The 26,741-nt window shown below is 36.9% G+C and overlaps 1 protein-coding gene across 1 annotated transcript in view; it reads right to left on the reverse strand.

Annotated features, from left to right (window-relative positions):
• Positions 1-3,697: 3,697 nt before the first annotated feature.
• Positions 3,698-26,741, reverse strand: part of BNIP2 (BCL2/adenovirus E1B 19kDa interacting protein 2) — a 31,084-nt gene continuing 8,040 nt past the window's right edge. Inside the window, exons 2-10 of the mRNA XM_011983202.1 lie at positions 21,740-21,846; positions 19,620-19,687; positions 18,974-19,150; positions 17,289-17,465; positions 12,878-12,980; positions 11,434-11,565; positions 9,512-9,598; positions 9,086-9,184; positions 3,698-4,959 (exon numbers count right to left, since the gene is read on the reverse strand). Of these exons, the coding sequence (XP_011838592.1) occupies positions 4,908-4,959; positions 9,086-9,184; positions 9,512-9,598; positions 11,434-11,565; positions 12,878-12,980; positions 17,289-17,465; positions 18,974-19,150; positions 19,620-19,687; positions 21,740-21,789 (945 nt within the window). The 5' untranslated portion in view covers positions 21,790-21,846 and the 3' untranslated portion in view covers positions 3,698-4,907. The remainder of the gene's footprint in view (positions 4,960-9,085; positions 9,185-9,511; positions 9,599-11,433; positions 11,566-12,877; positions 12,981-17,288; positions 17,466-18,973; positions 19,151-19,619; positions 19,688-21,739; positions 21,847-26,741) is intronic.

Raw genomic sequence — 26,741 nt, forward strand, 5'->3', positions numbered from 1 at the left:
AAATAAATAAATAAATAAAGCAGGCTGAACTCTCTAATCCCCAAAGAATAGAAGCACTCAGACTACAGAAAGGGAACCAAGTGTAGAGGTCTGAAATTACTTAAGAGGTTTATAGGATAATTCAAAGCAAAAATTTAGTAGCATAATGAAAGAAAAATGTGATAAAAAGACAAAGACGAACGTTCCAATTAATTTATTTAAATTCATTAATGTTGCAAAAAATATGATGTGCAACAAATCAAGACACAAGTTATATTCCTAACAGGTCAAAGAAAATATTACATCTCCTTAGAAAATCATGACCAACTGTAGTATTTCTTACAGGGACCACATTAATATCCTGCACACACAGACATCAGAACTGAATTTCTCACAATGTAAAATGACAGTACTAGGCTGGGCAACATCATCCTAAGAGTAGGAAAACATCACAGTACATTAATTTTGTCTAAATGACAGCAATGAACTTGTGGTAACAAAAGTATTTTTGAAATAGGTATCAAAGTGCGTTAAGGTCTTAACAAACTCTGAATTGTGTTCTGTGCGAATAGTGCTCCAAGGGCTGTGCAAGTCAGTGGCCCTGAACACCATCAATATTTACTAGTTAGGTTTACACAAATAAACAAGCAACTGTTAAAGGGACATTAAACTTTACAAAGTCCACATACAAAAAGTGCTGTGTAGAAGCTGATGAATGTTATTTTCCAAGTTCCTCCTTCGCCAAACTGCATAAAAATTTCCAAGTTCCTCCTTAGCCAAACTGCGTACAAATTTCAAAATGCAAATGTTTTCACTTCTTGTAGGATGTCTTAGAATCATATTTTATTCTAAGACATCCTACAAGCCTAATATCATTAATTTGAAAGCACAAAATCATTTTCATTTGGTGCTTAAGTGCTTTATGTGAACTTTTCAAAGCATTTTACTTAGTTCTCAAAACATAAGTAGGTCTACTATAAATTGTTGCAACATACTGTTATATTTAAATTTTATCGTCACTCCTTACTGTTAAACATGCCATACTACTTTAATTTCAATTATCACTTCGAACTTCAAAGGAAAGTTACATAACTGGGTCTCACCACTGATCTGATTCTAAATTCATTCAGAATCTCAAGAAGGGCAGAGGGGGATGCTTGCCAGGTAATTCTTTTGTATTAGCTTAGAACATTGAGTAGATAATACCCCACTTCCGTCACCAGTTGGCCTTCCCATTCAAGTCTAAGTTCTTGACTTTTTCTCCCAGCAACTCAAACTACACACTTCCTATGACCTATGACAAGACAGACTCTTTAACAGCAAAATAGGCCTAACTTGTAAGTACATACATTAATACCTTTTACTCTATCCCGCTCAGATTTGTGGTCCATTTCTCAAATGTCCATACAGGATTAGAGAAAAAAACAGGCATGAAAACAAAATAGAATGGTGTAGCAATCTCTATTTTCAGCTTATCTCCTACTCCCGTTTGCTTGAGCAAGTTTAACACTTCTCTGCATATAACATGGGAAAAGGAAGGATGAACCTACTGTCACATCTCTACCAACCTCATCAGGACACTGGCCTGTTCTATCTGGTATGTCCTAATGCTAATTTATCACTTTAAGAAATATAAAAAGCCACTTCTGTATAAAACACATTTCCAAATTCCCTGAGCATTCACATAAATGGCCAAATAGAAAAGTTATACAGTCTTTTTAAAAGGCCTCTATCAAAAAGCAGATCTCTTACCTTTTTAAATTCTGGAATTATGGTTGAAAAAATTCTAGCTACAGATATATGCTTGCCAATCAGCATATTTCAGTATTCAGTGCACTTACTAGTGATGTCCATTTTGGAAGAGTAAATCAATGTTCAGCAAGAGTGAAATATGAAAAGGACACACGTGGCCAGACGCGGTGGCTCACACCTGTAATCCCAGCATTTGGGAGGCTGAGGCAGGCAGATAGCGAGGTCAGGAGTTCAAGACCAGCCTAGCATGGTGAAACCCCGTCTCTACTAAAAATACAAAAATGAGCCAGGCATGGTGGCGTGTGCCTGTAATCCCAGCTACTCAGGAGGCTGAGGCAGGAGAAATGCTTGAACCCAGGAGGCAGAGGTTGCAGTGAGCCACTGCACTCCAGATTGGGTGATGGAGTGAGACTCTGTCTCAAAAAAAAAAAAAAAAAAAAAAAAAAAAAAAAAAAAAAAAAGGACACACATACAGTGGCATATTAGGTGACAGTTATGTCTTTATCCCTTTATAAAGGTTTGCTTTCTCTTACTTCCTAGTTTTATCACTTTCCAATGACTCTGCTAGACCCTACTTAGAATCATATTTCTGCATATCTCCCTCCGAGTTAGACTGTTAAGCTTAAATTGTGGGGTGAATAGAACATCTTCCCTTGGTGCTTAAGAGTATGATCAAGCAGAACACAGAATCAAATTATTTCACATGAAAAACTTCTGACTAAAAAAGGGGCACTTAGAGCCTAGTGACAGAAGCATCAAAATAAGCCAGTTAAATTAGATCCATGATCCCAACAGAAAGATAAAAAGTACAATCACACATACTTTCACCTCAGTCAGTAATGGGAAATTAAAATGGAATAATATGGGAAAATGTTGCATAGCTATAGATTAGAAACAACAGACTTAGTAAGTGCTCTTCCTCTAACCCACTAGTTATGATTTTAAATCTTATAAAACATTTATTGTGGGTACATCTCTACACCAGATTCCATTCAGGTGTAGGTTAAAGCAGGTATCCCTTTAGTTTACTGATTCACAGCACCTCATTTTCATTATATCCCAGGTGTTATCACTGTTGTCTCTGAATTTTAATGGTTAACAGAACAGTCTTCTACTTTAAAAAAAAAAAACTCAGAAAAACATCACTTTTGCAACACTTATCTACCGTTAGGAGCAATGACTGCAAAATCAAAAATCAAAATAACGCAAAAAAGAGTTGAAGTTATTCTTCGTATTTTTTAAACTGAAGAACCAAGTACTTAATGTGGTAGAAAACCACCTATTAAAAACCTCAGCCCATTCTGAGCAACATAAAGATGTATAGATGAAAGACTATGTTAAATCGTCTACCAATAAAGAATCTAATGACAAATTCAATACAATTGTTTATACATAATCCTCATATGGTAAATTCAGAAGGAATGCCTAACTTGTTATTGTTAGTTTGCTTCTTCAACAAAAAGTGTTCCTAAGATGTGAGCAAGCAATAATGGTTTTGGCTCAATTCACTATAATGACATTAGTTCAGGATCTGCCAAGAGCTGCTGGATCCAGGTTAAGTCAGGAGGCTGCTGAGGAATGTTTCATCCTGGGAATCCTCCAGCATCTCTCTCTTAGAACTGGTTTTAAGTTAGCATGCCAAGTTTAGGACTGAGGAGGACAAAAAGTATAGGAAAGTTCCCTTTTGTAACAGAAGGCTTATAAGTACATGAGAATGGTAACAGCCACATGTGTGTTCAATCTAGGATAGAATAAATCCTAAAAAGTTAGCTCACATCCACTTCAATTTTCCTACCCTAGACCACTGTTTTGCAAAATACCTTACAGGAAGGGTTGAAGAGTAGCCATGACCTTCAAATTTGGCAGGTAGTATGCTTATCAGCTGTATATGAGTCTTTCAAGTATGAGACACAGTATTAGATCAATCTGTTGTTTTAGAAATAATTTTGTCGGTAATTAAACTTTCTGTTTGGAGGCACAAACACAATTTATTTCAATGTAAAGGTACTTACCAAATGAAACAGTTTAAATGCTTGTAACAAATGTGTTATCCAAAACAGCACAATATAATGATGCTCTCTCAGACTTACAAAATTAACCTAATTTACAGTATTGTCAAACATGATTTCATAGAAACTTGAATAAACACCAGATCTAACTAGGTCAAACAACTACTGAGTTCAAATAATTGATATGGAAGTATTTTGGTAAAGTGCCCATAGTGAGAGCAGTTTAAAAAGCAGCCCCTGTTTTCTATAGAAAAAGTTGTGACAGTGAATAACTCATCACATTCTCTGCAGTACTACTCAGCACTCACACACACTCAGGGGAGCAATACCCTGGACACATAGCTTATTTCACATTAGTGAACAAACTCAAGATTTTTATAAAGTTCTGACTTTGGGCCAGAAGATAAAATGTCCCATATATACATATACACAAACCCCAATTCCTAGCCTCTTAAATCCTCTAGTTCTAAAAATGGCTTTTTGACTTGTCTTTAAGTTTAAAAAGGAAAAAGTGTGCAATGCACTTGCATTTGTACTTGCTGAATTATGAAACAATATATGTTAAATAAGAAAAAAATCTTGGGATGGTACACTTCGATTATATACATGATCTTTGGGTATTCAATTCATGAGAATCAGTTTAACCGTCTGTTGCCTTATGAGAAACTTAATTTTCTAAGTTACTCAGGAAATGTATTTAACAATTTACAAAAACAAAAATTCTAATATGTACTTTACAAAATCATGGTCTTATTTACCTGCATATTTCTTCCATAAGACAGGTACACATTAAAAAATATTGCTCAATAACATAAAAATATATATTATCTTTCCCTTGCCATTTATGCATATAAATATTTCACGGAAGATGCATCATTCAATAAACAAATGCAAAAACTGCTTTATATAGTGTAGTTCTCTGCTATTTAGCAATACAAAATATAAAATAATAATACAGTTAGCTATTAAAGAGCTAAATTCAAGAGATTTGCAAACCAATACAGCAGTGAACAGTCCCTTGTATAATACAAAAGTCCATTATGAAAAAGTCAAGTCGGTTTTGTAACAGGTTACATAAAAATATGGGCCAATAAATGCATTATGAATGCAAAAACAGCACTGCTCCATCAGCACATTCTTCAGTCTTGTTTGGACTAGGTGCCAAACTTACTGTTCACTTTTCGGTTCATCTTGTTTTCCATTAAGCTCTTGATCAACTCTGTTTAATGAAGAATATATATAATGAGAAACCAGCAGCTGAACAATTTTCTTTCTAAAAATAATGACTATTTTAGCATAGAATATTACTCTGTTAAAGACGAAGCTTTGCAAAGAAGCAGACGTAGTAAAAACAGTTACCAGACATCATTTCCCCAACCAGAAAAGAGAATTTTTAAAGGCAGGGGGACTCTGGCAAGAAATGTGACTGTTGTTTCTTTAAAGATTATAAAATACTTTACATACAAATGCATATAAACTTCCTTAGAAGTTCAAGTTACATGGCGTATTAAAATCTTGACCGGTAACTTGGCTGTGGTGAGGATCCAGGTGGTAAGAAACTGGCAGGAAAAACAACTCCCTCAAAAATGATTCTGTTAACTAAAATATGAAAGTGCCACGAACGCCACCAATTGATCAATCAATATTTTAAAATCCAGTGATAAAAAAATGCATCCTTATAGAACCCGTAATTATTCTCCAAAACTTATTGGTACACAGTCCAGTCTGTGAATGCCTTAAATTTGTTTTGACAGTATGAAGCCTTAAGAATTTAACATTCAAAAATATCTAAATATAAATTAATTATTGGCTGGGCACAGTGGCTCACACCTGTAATCCCAGCACTTTGGAAGGCCGAGGCGGGCGGACTACTTGACCAGGAGTTCGAGACCAGCCTGGGCAACATGGCAAAACTCTGTCTCTACAAAAAATAAAAATTAGCCAGGTGTGGCAGCGTGCACCTGTAGTCCCAGCTACTCGGAAGGACTGCTTGAGCCCTGGAGACGGAGGCAGCAGTGAGCCGAGACTGCACCACTGCACTCCAGCCTGGGTGACAGAGAAGACCTGGTCTCAAAAAACAAAACAAAACAAAACAAAACAAAAACCCATCAAAAAACTTATTTATTTAGTGGTGGGCTGGACATCAGTCATATCAAAATTTAGACATGTGGGGATTAGAAGGATTACATAATTACCACATAATAATTACAACCTTTCAAAGATAACAGTCTATTACTATTACATTTGTAGTGGTCTGAATAACTGATGCAGGGACCTTTAAAACAATCTGGTATTAGATATAGAAAAATATTTTTCATATGTTTTTATTCTTATCACCCATTACTATGTCCACCTGAATATTAGTAAAACAGACCTAAAAGCCCTGGTCTGTGGTAAAGCCAAAGTAACATTTTAAAATATTTTAAATAGTTATAAAAAATTTGGAATGTACATATTTCTGATAAGGCATGCAAAACATATCAAATCCTCTTAACATCTGAAATTTCCTTACCAACTAATTTCATAATTATTTTTAAACTCCCCTGAAACATTTTAACAATCTGTATCTGCATGGCCACACTTGCATCCAGTTGTTTGAAAGAAACATTTAAAACTGCTATCCTTTTTCTATCACTGGGGACATTGGATCTCACTGTTGTCAACATTTCTTCAACCCTCTTCCCCACATGCCCTTCAAGAAAATGGTTTTACCCCTTCTTCCCCTGCTCCCCAAAAACCTGCCATACGGACTCATAGTTTCGTATTTTCCTTAGCACCAGTACTTATCATATCATGGAGTTGTCACCTTAAATAAGCTCCCTTGTACCTAGCCTCTGTAAAGTTTGGTTTAGGCTGGGTGTGGTGGCTGACGCCTGTAATCCCAGCACTTTGGGAGGCCAAGGTGGGCAGATCACCTGAGATCAGGAGTTCGAGACCATCCTGGCCAACATAGTGAAACCTGGTCTCTACTAAAAATGCAAAAATTAGTCAGGCGTGGTGGTGGGAGGCTGTAATCCCAGCTACTTGGGAGGCAGAGCCAGGAGAATCGCTTGAACCCAGGAGGCAGAGATTGCAGTTAGCTGAGATTGGGCCATTGCACTCCCACCTGGGTGACAAGAGCAAAACTCCATCTCAAAACAAAACATGCCTATCTAAATTTAATTTAAAAATTAAATTTTATCCTTTTCAGATTGACAAAAATTTATTATTTTTTAAGACTAAAAAAACTACAGAAACCACAAAGTTTATGAAAGATACATGTAATAATTGTATTTATGGTTAAACACAAGTAAAAAAAACTCAAGATAAAATAGTGACCGGTTTCAAACAATACATTTAAAGTACAAATTCCGTATTTTTTTCTGATGTCTAAATTACTTTACAGTATTAAAAACTTTTTTAAAAAAAGGCTTAATACAGCACATTTTATCAACAAAGGCAATTCACTGTGAAATCTATGAAGTGGCTGGCTTCAAAATATTCTACAATTACAAATCATATTTTTAATTTCAGTCACGTGTCTGTTGGATGCACAGTAATGCCTAGAAAGGAATGAGAAATCAGCATGATCTAAAATCACTGTCTACATTTATGTTAAAGTGTTGGTTAAACTGTGAAGTGTCATATAGAAGTGTAAAACTGATTCTATCACAAGGCCTACTGAATTCTCACTCATCAACAGAAACAAAATGTGTTCAAAGTTAAGAATGTTCCAGTTAGTTACAGTTGGCTCCTTAGAATGGTCAAGATAATTACATATAAATCTCTCACCATAACTCTTAAGATTGCATTAAACTATGTTTTGCTAATTTAATTGCCAATATTTTAAAGATCTAACAAACTAGATCCAAATTCTACATTTTTCTAAATTATTATATAAAATTGTAAGTATTTTATACCCTTGCCTTCTTTCACCATCTATGTCAAGGTATCAATAGATAATAGTTTGTTATGCTCAAAGCAGAAGTGTTCAAAATTAAATTTAAAATAGAAAGCAGAGTGTTTAACTGTTAAATGGGACACTGAGATTTTAGGTATTTTATCACATGTAGAATTTGACTGGTTAGCAAGCCATTTAATTTAAGCATAAAAGGAAATCAATGTTGGTTAGCCAAAGAATATATGCATTGCAAATATAATAATCAACCCCAGGGAAATAAATGGATAGCTTTTAAAAAGTCTGCAAAAATATTTCAAAAGCACAAGTTAGCCATTTAAAGAAAATGGTGAAACAACTGAAGTCTTTTATTTGGTGTTCCAAATACCATTTTTAGTAATTTCTGTGGTTTCACCATTAGTACTTAGACTAAGCAGGAGAGAGAAGGGTCCGTGGTCTTTAAGTCTTAACTGGCATCACATATGGCAATAAAACAGGGTGAATCCAAGTCATATTCAGCCTTAGGAACTCTGGGTTCACCCTGTATTTGGAAGTTGGGTACGTTTATATTTACAAATGCTATTATCTTTGTCTACAAGCTAACCAACCAATAAGGAAGAGTTAGTCTGCAATGCAAATGGACTAGTCTAGATGCAACCCAGTCAAGGTGTGCATATACCTTTTTTGTTTCTTTTTAAACTTTTCTTCTTCATACCTTTGTAGGGAAGAGTTATTTCAGTAAATATACATGTTATGAAAATGAATAAAAACTTGAAAAAAGGTACTTAAACCTATTTACATTTTCCAGTAAAACGAAAAACATTTAATACATGATGTAGAAAGTAAAAACTGACTTAATAAATCTGACTTTCACACATTAAATAGAGTAAAACCTCATGTGAGCGGAACAAAGAAACTTTTCCACATGCATTGTAATACTCAGGTATTTATGTTAACAGCCTTCTATCAACTCCAAGAAGTTACATGGAAGAATGTGCATCTGATAATCAGAACAAAATTTCAGTCACTGGAAAACATTAAGGTTATAATGATTTAAATATTTTTATTTATTTAGCAACATAATTATTCAATAATAATATTCATGATGAGTTTACTCAAATTTGTTGAGCACCATGTTCAAGTCTGGAGAATGTTCTTTAGTACTGATCAATCAGAAAAATCATCTCTTAGATTATAACCAGTCTAAAAAGTATAACATGAATCACAACCAGAAATAATTTATCCTAGTTCTTCAATTGACAGCCTGAAAAAAATGCTAACTTATGGGGACGGTGTGGGAAGTGGCTTCTTCCTCTTTTTCTTTGTTACACACACACACACACACACACACACACACACACACACACACAGTTATAAAATACATAAAGAATGAGTATTGAAAAGTATTATCCGTTGCACATCAAAATATTAAGATCCAATACAATTAAGGAAATAAAACAAAACATACTGTTTTATGCATTCTGGTATGCCAACATATTCCATGGGGACAAGCTCTGCTAGTTCTGCCAAATTAAAGACGTATCTAATTTTTTGGCTGAATTTTGAGCTATGGAAGAAAATAAAAATAATTACCTCCATATTTCTGACAAATACAATGGATACAATGTTTACAAGATACAAAAATTTCTTATATACAAATGTAAGAATTTTTTTTTAAAAACTCATGTCATTTTGAATGTTCAAAACACAAAAAGATGATAAATGTCTGAGGTGATGTATGTGCTAATCACCCTGGTTTGATCATTATACAATGTATACACATATCAAAATATAGCTCTGTATCCCATAAATATGTATAGTTATTATGTGTTAACTAAAAATAAATGAAAAAAAAGTTAAAATAAAATTAAAGTCAATGGCTCTCAAAAATTACCTAATAAATGGTCTTGTAACAGCCAGAAGTGTTCTGATAAACCAAGAAGGATGTACAATGATTAGGGATTTTAGATTTTTCCGTAACCTGGAGTTAATAAAAAAACAAAACAAAACAAAAAAACACACATACACAAAGAAAATTAAAAATCTCTATAAATTCTAATGCTAAAAGTCAAGACATCAATAAATATGTGCAACTTTATACAAAATAACAGTTGAAAAATCTCACCCAGGAGTTTTCATTTAGGTATGATACCCCTGTAGACAAGAAAAAGGATTCTTGAATTCTGATGGTCCCTCCTACTGCTATGAAATGAACTTTACTTTATTTGGCCAAATTTATGTCCATAGTATAGCCTGTTATTAAATGTCTCCTAGCATACACATTCACTTGTCTTCAGGACTCTGTCAACCAGGGAAAGAGGCCATCCTGAATGTAAAAGTAAACTATCCTCATTTTCCAAGACTAGGGAGAAACTGGTGCTAAGTTCTTCAAAATCACGAAAAGCACTGTGCAGGCAGAGAAGTGTGAGTGGAGAAGATGACCACAGGAACAAAAACAAATCAGATCTAACTCCTATTCTCAAGGAATTTAAAGTTTTGATTAAATATTAAAGGTATTATCCTAGAGCTCTTCTTTTTAAATGACTAAATACAAACTTATTGTATTATGCATATTTCACACATAAAGTGAGATACATATATAATCACAAGAGCTAGCCAATGTCAAATTTAGACTTGATTTAAATTAGCCATGGCAAGATCAAACCAATTGGAAGATCACATTCCTTCCATTAAGTACTAATGACTAACTCCCAAGACAATACGCTTCAAAAGCTTGTTCCAAAGAAAGACTTTTACAACTAAACAAGCGTCATTAAGAAACATAAAGACTGAGCACTGTGTCTCATGCCTGTAATCCTAGCACTTTGGGAGGCCGAGGCAGGTGGATCGCGTTAGTCCAGGAGTTCGAGAACCAGCCTGGGCAACATGCTGAAACACTGTCTCCACAAAAAATACAAAAATTAGCTGGGTGTGGTGGCACAAGCCTGTAGTCCCAGCTACCTGGGAGGCTGAGGTGGGAGAATCACCTGAGCCTGGAAGGTTGCCGCTACAGTGAGCAGAGATTGCACCACTGCACTCCAGCCTAGGTGACAGAGTGAGACCCTGTCTCAAAACAAAACAAAAACAAAAACATAAAACATCCTAAGCACTATAAATTAGGCAAACCTCAGAATGTAATAAAATAGGAAACACACTACATTCTCCATCCTTTCCCAAGATGTAAATAGTAGGAAAGTGTTCAATGGGGAGAAAATTGCACCTTATAAATAAGGAGAAAGTGTTCAATTTCTCCTTATAAATAAGGAGAAATATAGAGCTACTTTGTAAGTTAGAAGAATTAAGGTTATTCTTTATAGAAAAATCAAAATTGATTTACCTCACAATATTCTAAAATGCTATCTTTAGAAAATAGAAACCTGCCATGAAATTAATAAATAAAATTTAAAAAATAAATGGTGTTTTAAAATAGCAACTGAAGGCCGGGTGTTGTGGCTCATACCTGTAATCCCAGCACTTTGGGAGGCCGAGGCAGGAGGATCACCTGAGGTCAGGAGTTCGAGACCAGCCTGACCAACATGGAGAAACCCCATCTCTACTAAAAATACAAAATTAGCTGGGCGTGGTGGTGCATGTCTGTAATCCCAGCTACTTGGGAGGCTGAGGCAGGAGAATTGGTTGAACCCAGGAGGCAGAGGTTGCAGTGAGCCGAGATCATGCCACTTCACTCCAGCCAGGGAAAAGAAAAAAACCCAGCCCAAAAAAAAAAAAAAAAAAAGGCAACAGAAAACAAAGTTTGATCTACTAAAGCCATTATAAAAATTTATCAGACTAGCTTTCAACTTGTATGTGTATTACCTTCTATCAATTTGCTGATAACATTTCCTGAGCCATCCCAGACTGGGCATTTTTCTTCGAGTTGTTGCACCATTTAAATAAACTATCATGTAGTTTTCTGCTACTAATAGCTCCAAAGTGCCAATAACATATCTGTAAAAAACAAATTAAGTTTAAGCCTTAAAAATCACTGTGCATAACTGAACTAGGTTCTCTAAATTATACAATTATACAATTCCCTCCTCTCTCCTACAATGAAAATGCTCAAACTGCATTAGCTTGTATTATGATTATTTTAAAAAGTTATTTTTTAGAGATGTATACTGAAATGTTTCTAGATGATTTGCTTCTGGGATTTGCTTTAAAATTATATACTGGGGGTTAGAAGTGGGAACAAAGTATAAATAGATAATTGTTGAAGTGACTGATACATGAAGATCTGATATACTTCTCTTTAGCCCTGTGTATGTTTGAAACTTTCCACAATACGGTTTTTAAAAACACCACTAACCTGACAAATAGAATGACCTTGTGGAAAAAGAACTGATTCAGCTCAGTTATATTGGCCTTCTAGGGGTAAATGTAATTTAGCCACATGATTTTGAGAGAAAAATCACTTCTTTACGCTTAATGTGCCTGCAAATGTAAAATAAAACAGTTGGGACAGGTAAGGCATGGTGGCTTACTTGAGCCCAGGAGTTTGAGATCAACCCTGACAACACAGTGAGACCCTGTCTCTACCAAAAATTAAAAAGTCAGCAGGATATGGTGACATGTGCCTGTAGTCCTAGCCACTAGGGAGACCGAGGTAGGAGGATGCCTTGAGCCCGTGAGGCCAAGGCTGCAGGGAGCCGTAGTTGTACCACTGCACTTCAGCCTGGGTGACAGAGTGAAACTCCATCTCAAAACAAAACAAAACCAAGTTGGAACAAATAATCTGAGATATATTTCCCCATTTTAAAATGACAATTTTTCTCTTGAATTGGAAAACTATTGTTTCATCACATCGAAGAATAAGGACTCATCTAGTCCTGTACCTAGTAACAAATACTTTTACTTTAACCTTCATTCTGTTGTTCACAAACTTGCACTTGAAAAGATACGGGATATTTATTTTTCTGAGACAGGGTCTTACTCTGTCACTCAGGCTAGAGTGCAGTGGCAAAATCACAGTTCACTGCAGCTTTGACCTCATGGGCTCAGGTGATACTCCCACCTCAGCCTCCTGAGTAGGTGGGGCTACAGGCCCATACTACCATGCCTGGCTAATTTTTTGATTGTGTAGACAAAGGGCTTTGTCATGTTGCCTAGGCTGGTCTCCAACTCCTGGACTCAAGTGATCTGCCCATCTCAGTCTCCCAAAGAACTGGGATATTTATAATTTTTACGAAGGTTAAGTTTCTTAAGGTGTAGATCTAATTAGCTCAAAATTCTGTCCAAATGTTTTTGTTAAATGTATACTTACTTAAAGAGATTGTCCATCAGGTATCTATAGTTAGGTTGACTACTTTCAGGCATGAAACAGACAGCAAACACAACAATGGCATTTAATCCATCCCCATAATATCCTAAAAAAGAAACCAAAGACAGTATCACCACATGATTTTACTCTTATGCATTTTTAGAAGACATCTGTATGATTGGTAAATTATAAATAAGAGTTTACTTTTCACAAACTTCTGTATTAAATGTATGTTTTGTAAATCTTATATGGTCTTATATAGAATTTTTATTTCTTCCCTAAAAGAGAACAGTAAAATTTAAAAAGGTCGGTGGTCACAAAAAAAATCCAAAAAAAACCCAAGACCACTTAAATTAGCATATTTAAAAAGCCAGCCCTATGTTATCAAGTAGACAAATATAGTGATATAACCCAATACAGACACAACACAGCATCTGCAATGTATTTTTATTTATTTATATTATGCTTATGGTTAAAGTGGGTGTAATTTTTTTTTTTTTTAGATGGAGTCTCATTCTGTTGCCCAGGCTGGAGTGCAGTGGTGCGATCTTGGCTTACTGCAACCTCTGCCTCCTGGGTTCACGTGATTCTCCTGCCTCAGCCTCCCAAGTAGCTGGGATTACGGGCGCACGCCCCCCTGCCCGGCTAATTTTTTGTGTATTTTTAGTATAGACGGTGTTTCACTACATTGGCCAGACTGGTCTCGAACTCCTGACCTCGTGATTTGCCTCCCAAAGTGCCGGGATTACAGGCGTGAGCCACCGTGTCCGGCAAAGTGGGTGCTTTTTAATTTAAAAATTTTTTTTAAAAGATAGTATCTTGCTCTGTTGCCCAGGATGGAGTGCAGTGGCACAATCACAGCTCATGCAACCTTGAACTTCTGGGCTCAAGGGATCTTCCCACTTCACAGCATCCAGAGGAGCTGGGGATACAGCACACACAAACACACCTGGTTAACTTTTTAAACATTTTTTTGTAGACATAGGGTTTCACTGTGTTGCTCAAACTGGTCGTGAACTCTTGGCCTTAAGTAATGCTCCTCCTTTGGCCTCCCAAAGCGCTAGGCATAAGCCACATCACCAGAGCCATAAGTGAGTGATTTTTAAAAGGTAAGTTTTATATTTCAAAATGCTAGCATTTTGTAGAATTTAGGACATTAAAACTAAATTAGGTCGGGCGCGGCAGCTCATGCTTGTAAATCCAGCACTTTTGGAGGCCGAGGTGGGCAGATCACTTGAGGCCAGGAGTTTTGAGACCAGCCTGGCCAACATGGTGAAACCCCGTCTCTACTAAAAATATAAAAAATTAGCTGGGTGTGGTGTGCACCTGTAGTCCCAGTTACTCAGGAGGCTGAGGCAGGAGAATCACTCGAACCTGGGAGGCGGAGGCTGCAGTGAGCCAAGACTGTCCCACTGCATTCCAGCCAGGGCAACAGAGCAAGACTTGGGTCTCAAAAAAAAAAAAAAGAAAACCAAAAACTAAATTACATCTCTGACATAATTTTCAGTAATGGAAAACAGCGCTAAAATACATATATTTCAACTGCTTTCTTTAGATATTAAGCCCATATTTAGTAGCAAATACTTCTGCTTTAACCTTCATTTCTATTGTTTACAAATTTGCATTTGAAAAGATTTGAACATTTCAAGAACATCAGAATCTTCACTACCTTTCTTAATCACTCAGTCACAAAATATATTAAGTGTGATAATGCAATAAGATAAGGTGGTCTTATTTTCCCCTATAAAAAAGTGCTATTTCTGAAAGAAGAGATTGAAGCCATAAATCAGGCCTTATAATTTGATTCCAGTGAACTAGTTGAATAATATACGTCTGTAGACTTCCTGATCCAGATTATGCCATTTTCTTCATCTGAGTATGATTAAATTAGGCAGAAGAATGCAACTACAAATATTCATGTGATTTGCTTTCAGATGAATGAAGACTGTAGAAATAAGCAGGGGAATGCATCTGGCATTAAAGTAAGTGGTAAATTAAGTGGAAATGACTCCGAAAAAAAATCAATCTGCTTGACCCATGTGCCGCTCTGTCCTGTGTTAGGAGGATTTAAGGTAGTGTGACATGCTCTACAGTGAGTTGTGTTCTGACTTGCCACTAACATTCTAGCACTATTTACAATGTGCCTAGGTAAACTTCTATATATGGTACTGTTAGATTCACAGGATTTATAACTTAAACTTTTATAGCTTTTCCTGTTTCTTAAGGGAAGGGACTTAAGCCTTGTATTTTTGTATATCCCATAAGTATGGAAAGTGGGTACTCTATAAAAATGTGGAGTGAATGAGTTCTCTATTAAAAAATAATTTGGGCTGGGCGCTGTGGCTCATGCCTGTAATCCAGGCAATTTGGGAGGCTGAGGCGGGTGGATCACAAGGTCAGGAGTTCAAGACCGGCCTGGCCAATATGGTGAAACCCCGTCTCTACTAAAAATACAAAAATTAGCCGGGCATGGTGGTGTGTGCCTGCAGTCCCACCTACTTGGCAGGCTGAGGCTGGTGTATCGCTTGAGCCTAGGAGGCAGAGGTTGCAGTGAGCCAAGATTGCGCCACTGCACTCCAGCCTGGGTGACAGAGCGAGACTCCGTCTCAAAAAACAAAACAAAACAAAAAAATAAAAAAAAGGAAAAAAAAAATTTGTTCAGGATTTTAAGGCACATTAAGAGTTAAGGTTAAAAAGTCTAAGTTTTAGGGCTGGGCACAGGGGCTCAAGCCTGTAATCCCAGCACTTTGGGAGGCTGAGGTGGGCAAATCATGAGGTCAGGTGATCAAGACCATACTGGCTAATACGGTGAAACACTTTCTCTACTAAAAATATAAAAAATTAGCTCGTGTGGTGGCATACGCCTGTAATCCCAGCTACTCGGGAGGCTGAAGCAGGAGAATCCCTTGAACCAGGGAGGCAGAAGTTGCAGCGAGCTAAGATCACGCCACCGCACTCCAGCCTGGGTGATGAGCAAGAGTCCATCTCAAAAACCAAAAAAAGTCCAAGTTTTACTTATATCCATAAATGACTTCTAAAAGAATGCTCAAAGCGGTTTTGTTTATAATAGCCCAAGCTGGAAACAACTCACATGCACATCAAAAAAAAAAAGAATGGATAAGCAAATTATGGTTTATCCATGCAATGGAAAACTACTCCCCAATAAGAAGGAATGTACTGTGGATACATCAACAACATGGATGAATCTCAAAAACTTCATACTGAAAAGTAAACAAAAGAGTGCACAGGATGATTTCAGTTACTATATATGAAATTCTAGAACAGGTAAAACTAATCAGGCGGTAGATATGACAGTGGCTACCGAGGTGAGTATTCATTGGGCAGGGGTATTAAAGAATTATTCTGGGACAATGAAAATGTTCTATATGTTTAGGGGTGTGGGTTATATATATGGGAATATACAGTTATATGGGCATTTGTCAAAACTCATTGAATTGTACACTTAAGATCAGGGCATTTCACTGTTTATAAATTATGGAGAAAGTACAGTCCCAGTTTTGGGTAGCCTAGAGACAGCTAAAAAAAAATTTCTTTTTAAAATTTTGAGACAGGGTCAAAAAACAAAAAACAAAACAAAACAAAACAAAAAACTGGAGTGGAGTGGCATGATCACGGCTCACTGAAGCCTCAACTTCCCAAGCTCGAGCTCTCTCTCCTCCCACCCCAGCCTCCTAAGTAGCTGAGACTACAGGCGTACACCACCATTCCTGGCTTTTTTTTTTTTTTTTTTTTGGTGGAGACAAGGTCTGTGTTGCCCAGGCTGGTCTTAAACCCCGGGGCTCAAGTAATCCTCCTGCCTCAGCCTCCCAAATTGCTGGGATTACAGACCTGAGCCACCATGCCCAACCTGACAGTTTTCACTACAAATTCTTTTGTACTTTTTCAACTTACTGTAGTTATATAATCATTTTTAAATGGTACTTTTGGCTGGGCGCAGTGGCTCACGCCTGTAATCCCAGCACTTTGGGAGGCTGAGGCGGGAGGATCACAAAGTCAGGAGATCAAGACCAGCCTGGCTAACACGGTGAAAACTCGCCTCTACTAAAAATACAAAAAAATTAGCTGGGCTTGGTGGTGGGCACTTGTAGTCCCAGCTACGCGGGAGGCTGAGGCAGGAGAACGGTGTGAACCCAGGAGGCGGAGCTTGCAGTGAGCCAAGATCACGCCACTGCACTCCAGCCTGGGCCACAGAGCGAGACTCCATCTCAAAAGCAAAAAGAAAAAAAAATGGTACTTTTCTTCTTTTACTTCAAATCTATCATGTTTCTAAAATGATATGATAAATGCTTATTATTCTTTCAAAATTACATAATATCTCTAGGCAGAGTTTCTAAAAGTATTTAGAATTCTGATACCACATTAAACAATCTGAAAAATGTTCAGTAACTCTTACCCCCATGGCTGATAACTTTTTTATAGGGTTCAATTGCCTTCATATCAACTCTGTGGTCCTGTTCTCCAATCCTGAACATACGCCAGCGTCGTCCATCTTCTTTTTCCTCTGCTGCTGTGTATTCAGCAATTGAGCCTTTCCTAATTACTTCAGTAGTCTTGGGTTTTGGAAGATCATCTGTCAAAATAAAAAGTTTTTCAATCACCAATTGTTATACAACAAAAATCAAATTATACGTTAACCACTTTACTATCTAGATTTTACAGAGAATTTTCATTATACCATCTGTGCAATTTTAAATATCTCTTCCATAATGCAGGAAAAGGCTTATTCTTAACATGAGGCCATTTTACGTCTTTGGAAATCATGGTTAACTTTTTTTATTGCCCAATTTAGCAAAAACCACCTAATCATAGTGCAATGTATATCCACAAGTTCAGAAAATATAATTCATAGAGTCCTCAAAATCTTAGTACATGGGCCTTATAATGCCTTTCCAGATTCAACTCGTGACAATATTCTCCCTGGCAGTTATGACTATAGGTTACTTCAAGTAGCTATCTGGGAGCCAATTTTGTTGTTGCTGAGCACATAAATTAACTGTAATACCAGATACGAAGTGGTTAACTACTCAGTGATCACTTCTCATTTGATCAGTTTTATAAAGCAGAAATGTATGTATAATATTTTGAAGTATACATGCAGAAGTCTATTTAAATTAGCATTAGCCAAAGCATAAGCACCAATGATTAAGTGTAATTTATGTTTTGAGATTGCAGTTTAGCTGATTTTTAATGTAGTAATAATTTTCAAAATTTCAGTATTATAGTCCTTACCAAAAGATGGGGGGAGGGGGAAACCTACTGTATGTTAGTTGTTTCCAAGACAAAGCTGTTAACGGAAAATATCCTTCCAGGAAATGACTACAGCAGCATTAAAGAAAGAAGAGACAAAACACATAGGCACAAAACTATTTCAGTAACTTTATATAAAGTATTGCTTATTACTGGACTGTTTATTGAACCAGTAAAACAGGGAAGAAAAAAGAAACCAAAATTATAGCACATCACACTTTATTACAGTAAAATACTGAATGCTAAACATTACTTTGAAAAAAAAATCATTTTCAAGATGAAAAAACATATATAAAAATTATAACAACTATATATAAGATACTGTAAACAATTTTCTAATTAAAGAAAGCATGCAAAGTAAAACACAGCACAATTCCTTTGAATTACAAATAACAAGGAATACTAGGTTTGGGGGCTAAAAGTATACATTAATTTAAGTTGGTCATTTCACAAAGTAGAGTAATGTCAGGCAAGCCTACTTAAAAAGCCAAAGGCAAACGCCTCCTTTCAGAACTCCCTTCCCACAAACTGTTCACTATATGTCTCTTCCAAAGTTTCTTGATTGACTAAAAGAGAGCATGCCATAAGTATCAAGAAATATTTTTGAAACAACTATGAAAAAACATGACAGCGCTGGGCAAATAAGAAGTGAAAAAAGCCACTGGTGTAATCTACCATATACAGAGTTTTGAAGTCCTTGAGAATATTCAAGTGTTAGCAGAATTTTGTATCTTAGTAACAAATATATGAACTTTAGAAAGAATGACATATTTCAAACAAAATCCCTTAATACATTAAAAAAGATCAGATTAAAAACAGTGAAACATTTACCTTCCCACTCAAACTCATTACTATTCTCTGATGGTGTGTCTAAGCCATCTAAGTCAATCTCCCCACTTTCATCCAAATCATCTGACAATACAGAGCCATCACTAGGATCCAGTGTCAGGCTAATGTCTGGAGCCATTAGTTTCTTTCTCACTTTATTTCCATTAACTTCTAGTGAGCCTGGAATTGGAAAATAAAGAAAAAGATACGTAACAATGAATGCTTAGATGCTCAAGTTGAATAAGAAAAATTTTAACTACTTCATTCTTGGGAAAAATAATATTAATTAAACATAACTTCAAAGCACCTATTCACAAAATTTTTATTCTGATCATTGCTGTTTCTACATCGTTGGCAAGAGATCAATAAAGCATCAATGTCTTTTAAATAGAGGCAGACCTTATAGATACCTCTTACCACTAAAAATGATCTCCTCCACCCCTTTACTGTAAAACTTTCCAAAAACCAAGCATATGTTTTTGGAATTTTTTAAAGTATTCTAAAAAAGGTTTCCTCAATGTTCAACTTATACTTTGACTTCTATGATGGAATAAAAACTCAAGTTTTTTTTTTTTTTGGACAAAGAAACATGTTTTAAAAAATAACACAAAGTCCATAATTTAATTGAAAATAAGTGGCAAGCTCTTACCAGGCTGGTCCTCTGGTCCAGTTATAGCTAATATATCTGCTTCAATACTATCATCTTCTGGTAAAGGTCTAGAAGACACAGGTATACTTTTTAATCCAGAAATTAAGAAAGAATTTTTTTTGAATTTCAATCTATTAAACATACAGCTTATAGAAATAAGTATTTGGAAAATGGAATAAAGCAGTGTTGTTGTCGTTTTTGAGACAGTGTCTTGCTCTGTCACCTAGGCTGGAGTACAATGGCACAATCATGGCTTACTGCAGCCTTAACTCCTGGGCTCAAGAGATCCTCCTGAGTATCTGGGACTACAGGTGCATGTCACCACGCTTGGCTAATTTTTAGTAGAGACAGGGTCTTGCTATGTTGCCCAGGCTGGCTTCAAACTTTTGGGCTCAAACGATTCTCCTGCCTTGACCTCCCTAAGTGTTAGGATTACAGGCATGAGCCACTGTGCCCAGCCTAGCAGTGTGTAAGATAAAGTCTCAGTCTTCTGACTAGCTAGGACTACAGTGGCACATCAACACGCCCAGCTAATTTTTAAAGTTTTTTTTTGTAGAGACCAGATATTGCTATGTTGCCCAGGATGGTCTCAAGCAATCCTTCTGCCTTGGCCTCCCAAAACACTAGTATTATAGGAGTTAGCTGCTATGCCTGGCTACACTTTCAAAGTAAAAATTCTGACTATCAGAGCTGACTTATACACTTATTACATATAAGTAACACATAAAAGTAGATATAAATTCCTTATGCACAGCTCTTATTATAAAACATGTAACAATTTTAAATAAATATGACTGAAATGCACAAGTATAATGTGATGTATGATGCAATGTATGAAGCTCAATTTTTACTCACAATAAGACTACAGTGACGATGGTTCAATTCTTCTGAGATCAGCATTCTTATATTTATTATCACCACCATATGCAACAGTGACTCAGGTCTCCTATCAGCTGTCCAACTGCTAAGCTATCCAACTGCTAAGGCACCTGATTATGCACTAGGATGTCTTCTGCCCACTATGGCATGGAAGCACTATTTAAATATAAGGTCTGCCTTTGTTCTTTTTCATCAGCCTACCTGGTGCCAATATAATTGTAAATACAAATGCAAACATGTGAAGGTGGCTGGCCAAATGAGCTAGAAAACCCTTAATAATTTACTTAGTAAGGTTTTTTTGGGGGGAGGGGGCTGGGGGGGATCCACAAAATTATTATTATTTTTTTTTGAGACAGAGCCTTGCTCTGTTACCCAAGCTGGAGTGCAGTGGTGCGACCTCAGCTCACTGCAACCTCTGCCTCCCAGGTTCAGGCAATTCTTGTGCCTCTGCCTCCTAAGCAGCTGGGACTACAGGCACGCGCCACCAAGCCTGGCTAATTTTTTGCATTTTTAGTAGAGATGGGGTTTCACCATGTTGGCCACGTTGGTCTCAAACTCCTGGCCTCAAGCGATCTGCCCACCTCGGCCTCCCAGAGTGCTGGGGTTACATGTGTGAGCCACCGCACCTGGCCACAAAATTAAAGAAAAATTTAAAAGACAACTAAAGACCTCCTTCTCTGAGGAATCCCTCAGACTTTGCTTAAAGGAAAAAAAAAAAAAAAAAAACCACATTAAAACACTTTATTATAAAAGCAAAAATTTGGAAACTTAAACGACCAAAACAAAAATGAAAGATTACACAAGACTATATATCTATTTGGTTGGAAAGGAAGATACAAGAGAGTCAATCTAACTGTTGAAAAGAAACTTTGGCCGGGTGCGGTGGCTCACACCTGTAATCCCAGCACTCTGGGAGGCCAAGGCAGGCAGATCACGAGGTCAGAGGCTTGAGACCAGCCTGGCCAATATGGTGAAACCCCGTCTCTACTAAAAATACAAAAATTAGCCGGGTGTGGTGGCGCACACCTGTAGTCCCAGCTACTCAGGAGGCTGAGGCAGAAGAAATTGTTTGAATTCAGGAGGCGGAGGTTGCAGTGAGCTGAGATCGTGCCACTGCACTCCAGCCTGGGTGACACAGCAAGACTCCTTCTCAAAACATAAAAAGTAAAAAAAATAACATCTCAATAAAGAAATTCTGCAGTTTTACTCTAAAATTGTTTTCATTTAAAAGCATTGCTCACATTGGAAAATCTTCATCTTGCCATTCTTCTTTAAGTTCCACACCTTCCATCCTCAGCCTGGATTCAATGTCAACTACAAATTCTTGATAATCCAGAGAGCCAATGTCCTATGAAGAGAGAAAAGTGTTTAACTTAATTTCTACTTTACTTTTTATCCACCAAAAAGGCGCAATAATCTTACATATTAGTTCATACATGATGTTTAGTACAGTGGTCTGGTCATGAATTCATTTACGGGGTTGCAATTTTTTTTTTTTTTTTAAGAAAAGAGAATATTCGGACCAAACATATTCTGGTAAAGTTAAGTACTGTTTATAGTAAGGATACTGTTCGGTGAAAATACTTGTTTTCAGTTGCATGTATAGTATCTCAGGTTATGATTTAAAATATATTTCATACTATGGATTATATTAAAAATTTGAAGTGGGGTAAGAAAAATGTTCTTTATTACAGATTCATAATTAAATTTTCTGTCCCTTGGATAGAGGTTGATTCTAAACAATAGTATATAAATAATATCTAAACTCATGATTCAGCAGAGTCAACTAGTGTGCTTTTACATTTTCTTCTCAACAATTTGATGCCACAATTCCCGAGCCACTTAAAGAAGTCTATTAACTTGTCCTGTAAATGAACTATGCTATCTTTTGATTTGTTTCTTATCTATACTATGTCCTTCTCATATAGCTTGGCGTATGTTTTCAAACACTGAACTTGGTGAATGTCTTTTTATGCAACTACATATTTTAACATATGCCATGAACTTTAGTCTTAGCTTTTCCAAGGAATTATGTGAGTGCCAATATCCTCATTTCAAAAGTGAGAATCCAGAGATACTACCTCTGGTGCTGGAGTAAGAAACAGAAGTTTAGGTAAGGGAAAGATCAACCAATTAACAACGCAACAAAACAGTGAAAACTATAGAAGGAAAGAGGTATACATGAGTATTTAGTTCATTTACATTCAAGTCAATAGACGTCTAAAATTATTTAATAAATAGCAGTAACATCTTTTCTTTTCTTTTTTTTTTTTTTTTTTGCAGTAACATATTTAAGAGATACAGAGCATCACTAACAGTACTAAAAATAAAGTTAAAAGTGGTTGACACCAGGCTGGGAGCAGTGGCTCATGCCTGTAATCCTAGCACTTTGGGAGGCCAAGGTGGGCGGATCACTTGAGGTCAGGAGTTTAAAACCAGCCTGGCCAACATGGTGATACCCCATCTCTACTAAAAACACAAAAACATTAGCCGGGTGTGGTGGCAGGCGCCTGTAATCCCAGCTACTTGGGAGGCTGAGGCAGGAGAATCGCTTGAACCTGGGAGGTGGAGGTTGCAGCGAGCTGAGGTCACACCATTGCAACTCCAGCCTGGGTGACAGAGCAAAATCAGCAGAAGACGAAAGAGGGTGAAATGGAGAAAATGACCAACACTTTTCATAGTAAGTCCTTCTACACCATTTAATTTTCAAAACTATACTATGACTTTAAAAGATATTTATTAAATAAAATCAATTATGCCAGTCATTCACATCAACCAGTCTTCTAAAAGGAATATGCAGTCATGTTCTACAGCTGTCTTGCCTGCTATGTCAACATTCAAAAGATGCAAAAAGTCATATAGAAAAAAGCCTTATGTTCTTTAACAACAAAATTACAATGGAAATGTCCTAAAGTGTTAGATTTCACAAGGTAAACTAAATTTGTATCTCTGCCAAGACTGGAAGCCTCTCTGCCCAGTTTGAATTTTTACTTATACTCAAGAGAAGGTTTTAAACATTCCCAAAAGGTTTCAATGTTTGATGATACACTTGTTAGCACAGAAAAAAAGTGGTAGATGCTGACTTTTCAACACCAACTTATTTGCTTGAAAAAGTAAAAAGTAAAAATACAAAAATTCAGCCAGGCATGGTGGCGCAATGACTGTAATCCTAGCTACCAGGGAGTCTGAGGCAGGAGAATCGCTTGAACCCTGGAGGCGGAGGTTGCAGTGAGCTGAGATTGCACCACTGCACTCCAGTCTGGGCGACAAAGGAAGACTCTTGTCTCAAAAAACCAAACAAACAACAACAACAACAAAAATCAAATAGCTCCTTGAAAGACAGCCCAAGTTTTTCAGCTATCTCAGCCTATTTATTCCATTTTTACCTTAGTATCATATTGAATCATGTGTTAATACCTCAGCAGATAGACATGGATATTTAGTTTGAGGATAATCAATTATCTAAACTGAACATGGGGAAAGAGATATAGATAGATTTACTCTACCATTTCATCATGAATTTTAGGGGAAAAGTACACTAGGTAGATCAAAACAATTTAAACAATTGAGAGACTACTGTTTCTTGGAAGCACTTTATCATCAAGCAGCTGTTAAGAACAGGAAACAAACAAGAAAGGAGTTAATATAACCACAACCACTTTGAAGCAAATCAGGATACTGCTGACTCACAGGTTAACTGTGTTGCTTCCCATTTCTTGTTCATATTTTTTTAGTAAATTAGAATGGGAAATAACACTTTAAGATGATATTTGTTAAAATAACCTGTTGGCACAGGAATAACTTGATTTCTCAGTAGACTGACTCTTGGTAGTGGTGGTATATCCTTACTTATGCCACTCACCTGTTGCAGTCATAAAGATAAAATCAAAGCAGTTGTTTATCTTAGGTTAAAAATCAAAGAGACAATTGATTCCTTCTGACATCGCTTCAAGGGGGAGGAGTACTGATAAATCCAATCAAGATGAAGAAGCTTTTCCCAGGCAGTTTAGCAACATAAGCAAAAATTAAATGTTAAGATCACATTTAGGCCAGGCTCAGTGGCTCACTCCTGTAATCCTAACACCTTGGGAGGACAAGGTGGGAAGATGGTTTAAGCCCAGAAGTTCAAGCCTAGCTGGGCCACATAGTGAGATCTGTCTCTACAATTTTTTTTTTAAGATCACATTAGAACTGTTTAATTATAACACAATTATACGTGGTGATTTTACTATACATACTTTAACACTGCTGCTGCAATAGGTGCCAGTAACAACCGTTTATGCTGAAATCAATTACAGTAGGCATATGGAAATGCCCAGGCAAGCCTTTCACTTCTCCATTTAAACAAAAAGGTTTCATCCTAAACACTCATGTTCACTTTTTACCGAACAGCCTGTACGTTTAGATCACCAAACATCCTTGAAAAAATCCTAGATCTGTGCTTCTCATTGCTCCCTGGAGGGTATATAGTTTTTAAACAATGAAATGAGATGCTCTATCAGAAATGTTAACACAAGTCGGGCGTGGTGGCCCACACCTGTAATCCCAACACTTTGGGAGCCTGAGGCGGATGGATCACCTGACGTCAGGAGTTCAAGACCAGCCTGGCCAACATGGTGAAACCCCATCTCTACTAAAAATACAAAAATTAGCCGGGAGTGGTGGCACTGGCCTGTAATCCCAGTGATCAGGGAGGCTGAGGCAGGAGAATCGCTTGAACCTGGGAGGCAAAGGTTGCAGTGAGCGGGGATCGTGCCATTGCATTCCAGCCTGGGCGACACAGCAAGAGCGCATCTCAAAAAAAAAACTAAATAAAATAAAATAAACGTTAACACAAAATTTAGAGGAAAAACTAGAATGGTGCTGACTTTTCTCAAAATTGTGAAAATATGGCAAAAGATGATTGTGTCACCTACAAAAGTTACATTTATTATCACTATGCAGAACATACTGAAAACGCTGCGACCTTTAAAAAGATAAAGTCTACTAACTGATGTCTCAGTTTGTTGTAGTTAGAAATATCAGTTGCAATAAAAAACTATAATTGTGGAATATTACTGTCACATTATACTAGTATTCTGCTTTATAAGATGTAAACATAACACGACATCTTTTTTTTTTGAGACGAAGTCACACTCTGTCGCCCAGGCTGGAGTGCAGTGCTGCAATCTCGGTTCACTGCAGCCTCCGTCTCCTGGGTTCAAGCGATTCTTGTACTTCTGTCTCCCGAGTAGCTGGGATTGCAGGCATATGCGACCATGCCTGGCTAATTTTTGTATTTTTAGTAGAGACGGCGTTTCATCACATTGGCCAGGCTTGTCTCATCTCATTGCTTTACCATTTTTTGCTCTTGACCTCAGGTGATCCACCCACCTTGGCCACCCAAAGTAACAAGACATCTTTCATCTACTATCAGCCCTGTAACTTACTAGATCTGGTTACATATACTTTCTCTGACGCCTTTCTCCCTATTGCTCCTTCTACCAGCATTACTCCAGACAGAATGAACAGAACTTTTCCAGAGTGCTTTCCACATGTACTAACCACTTTCACGTCCACCATCTCATATTCCAACCAGCAACTTTGGGATGCATGACACTTGTGTTATCATCATTGTATCTTATATATGAGGCAATGACACGACATCCTGGTCTCCATATCTAGTCCAGAACTGTTTCTAATATAGCACACCGTCAGCAGTGCACTGGCAACTGTATACAGAATAAGCCTGTCATGCCTGATTTGGTTGCACTTAGCCTCAAAGGTCTTGTAGTGCCTGAAGGCCATAATAGCACTGACTTACGATAATCTAGTTCAAGTTCCGTTTGCAGAAGTGGATCTGTCATACTTCCTGTCTAAGCCCAACAGTGTTGGGCTGCACTAGAGATTACGAAGACTAGGAATAGAGTTTAGAGAAAATATAAAACAACAAGAACTAAGAATATGTGCAAAATGATGAAAAACTAGTCTGCAGGGGTAACTTAACTGAGTAACATCAGTTGTAATTTTGAGGAAACAGCGATTTACAAATTACGGAATTTGTTTCTACAATTGCAGAGATTCCTAAAAACTGTTAGAAAAACTACATTTAATTGAAAATAAGAAATCAGGTATTAGGTGAAATAGAGATCCTAATCAAGAGAAGGTGCGAATGAAAAAAGCAACACTAAAATGCAATCACATAGTTTATTCAACTAAATAAATAGGAGGCACTGTGACTATCTTGACGAACACCGCAAAAGC

Source organism: Mandrillus leucophaeus, unplaced genomic scaffold, assembly GCF_000951045.1.
Source record: "Mandrillus leucophaeus isolate KB7577 unplaced genomic scaffold, Mleu.le_1.0 Scaffold247, whole genome shotgun sequence".
Lineage (NCBI taxonomy): Eukaryota > Metazoa > Chordata > Mammalia > Primates > Cercopithecidae > Mandrillus > Mandrillus leucophaeus.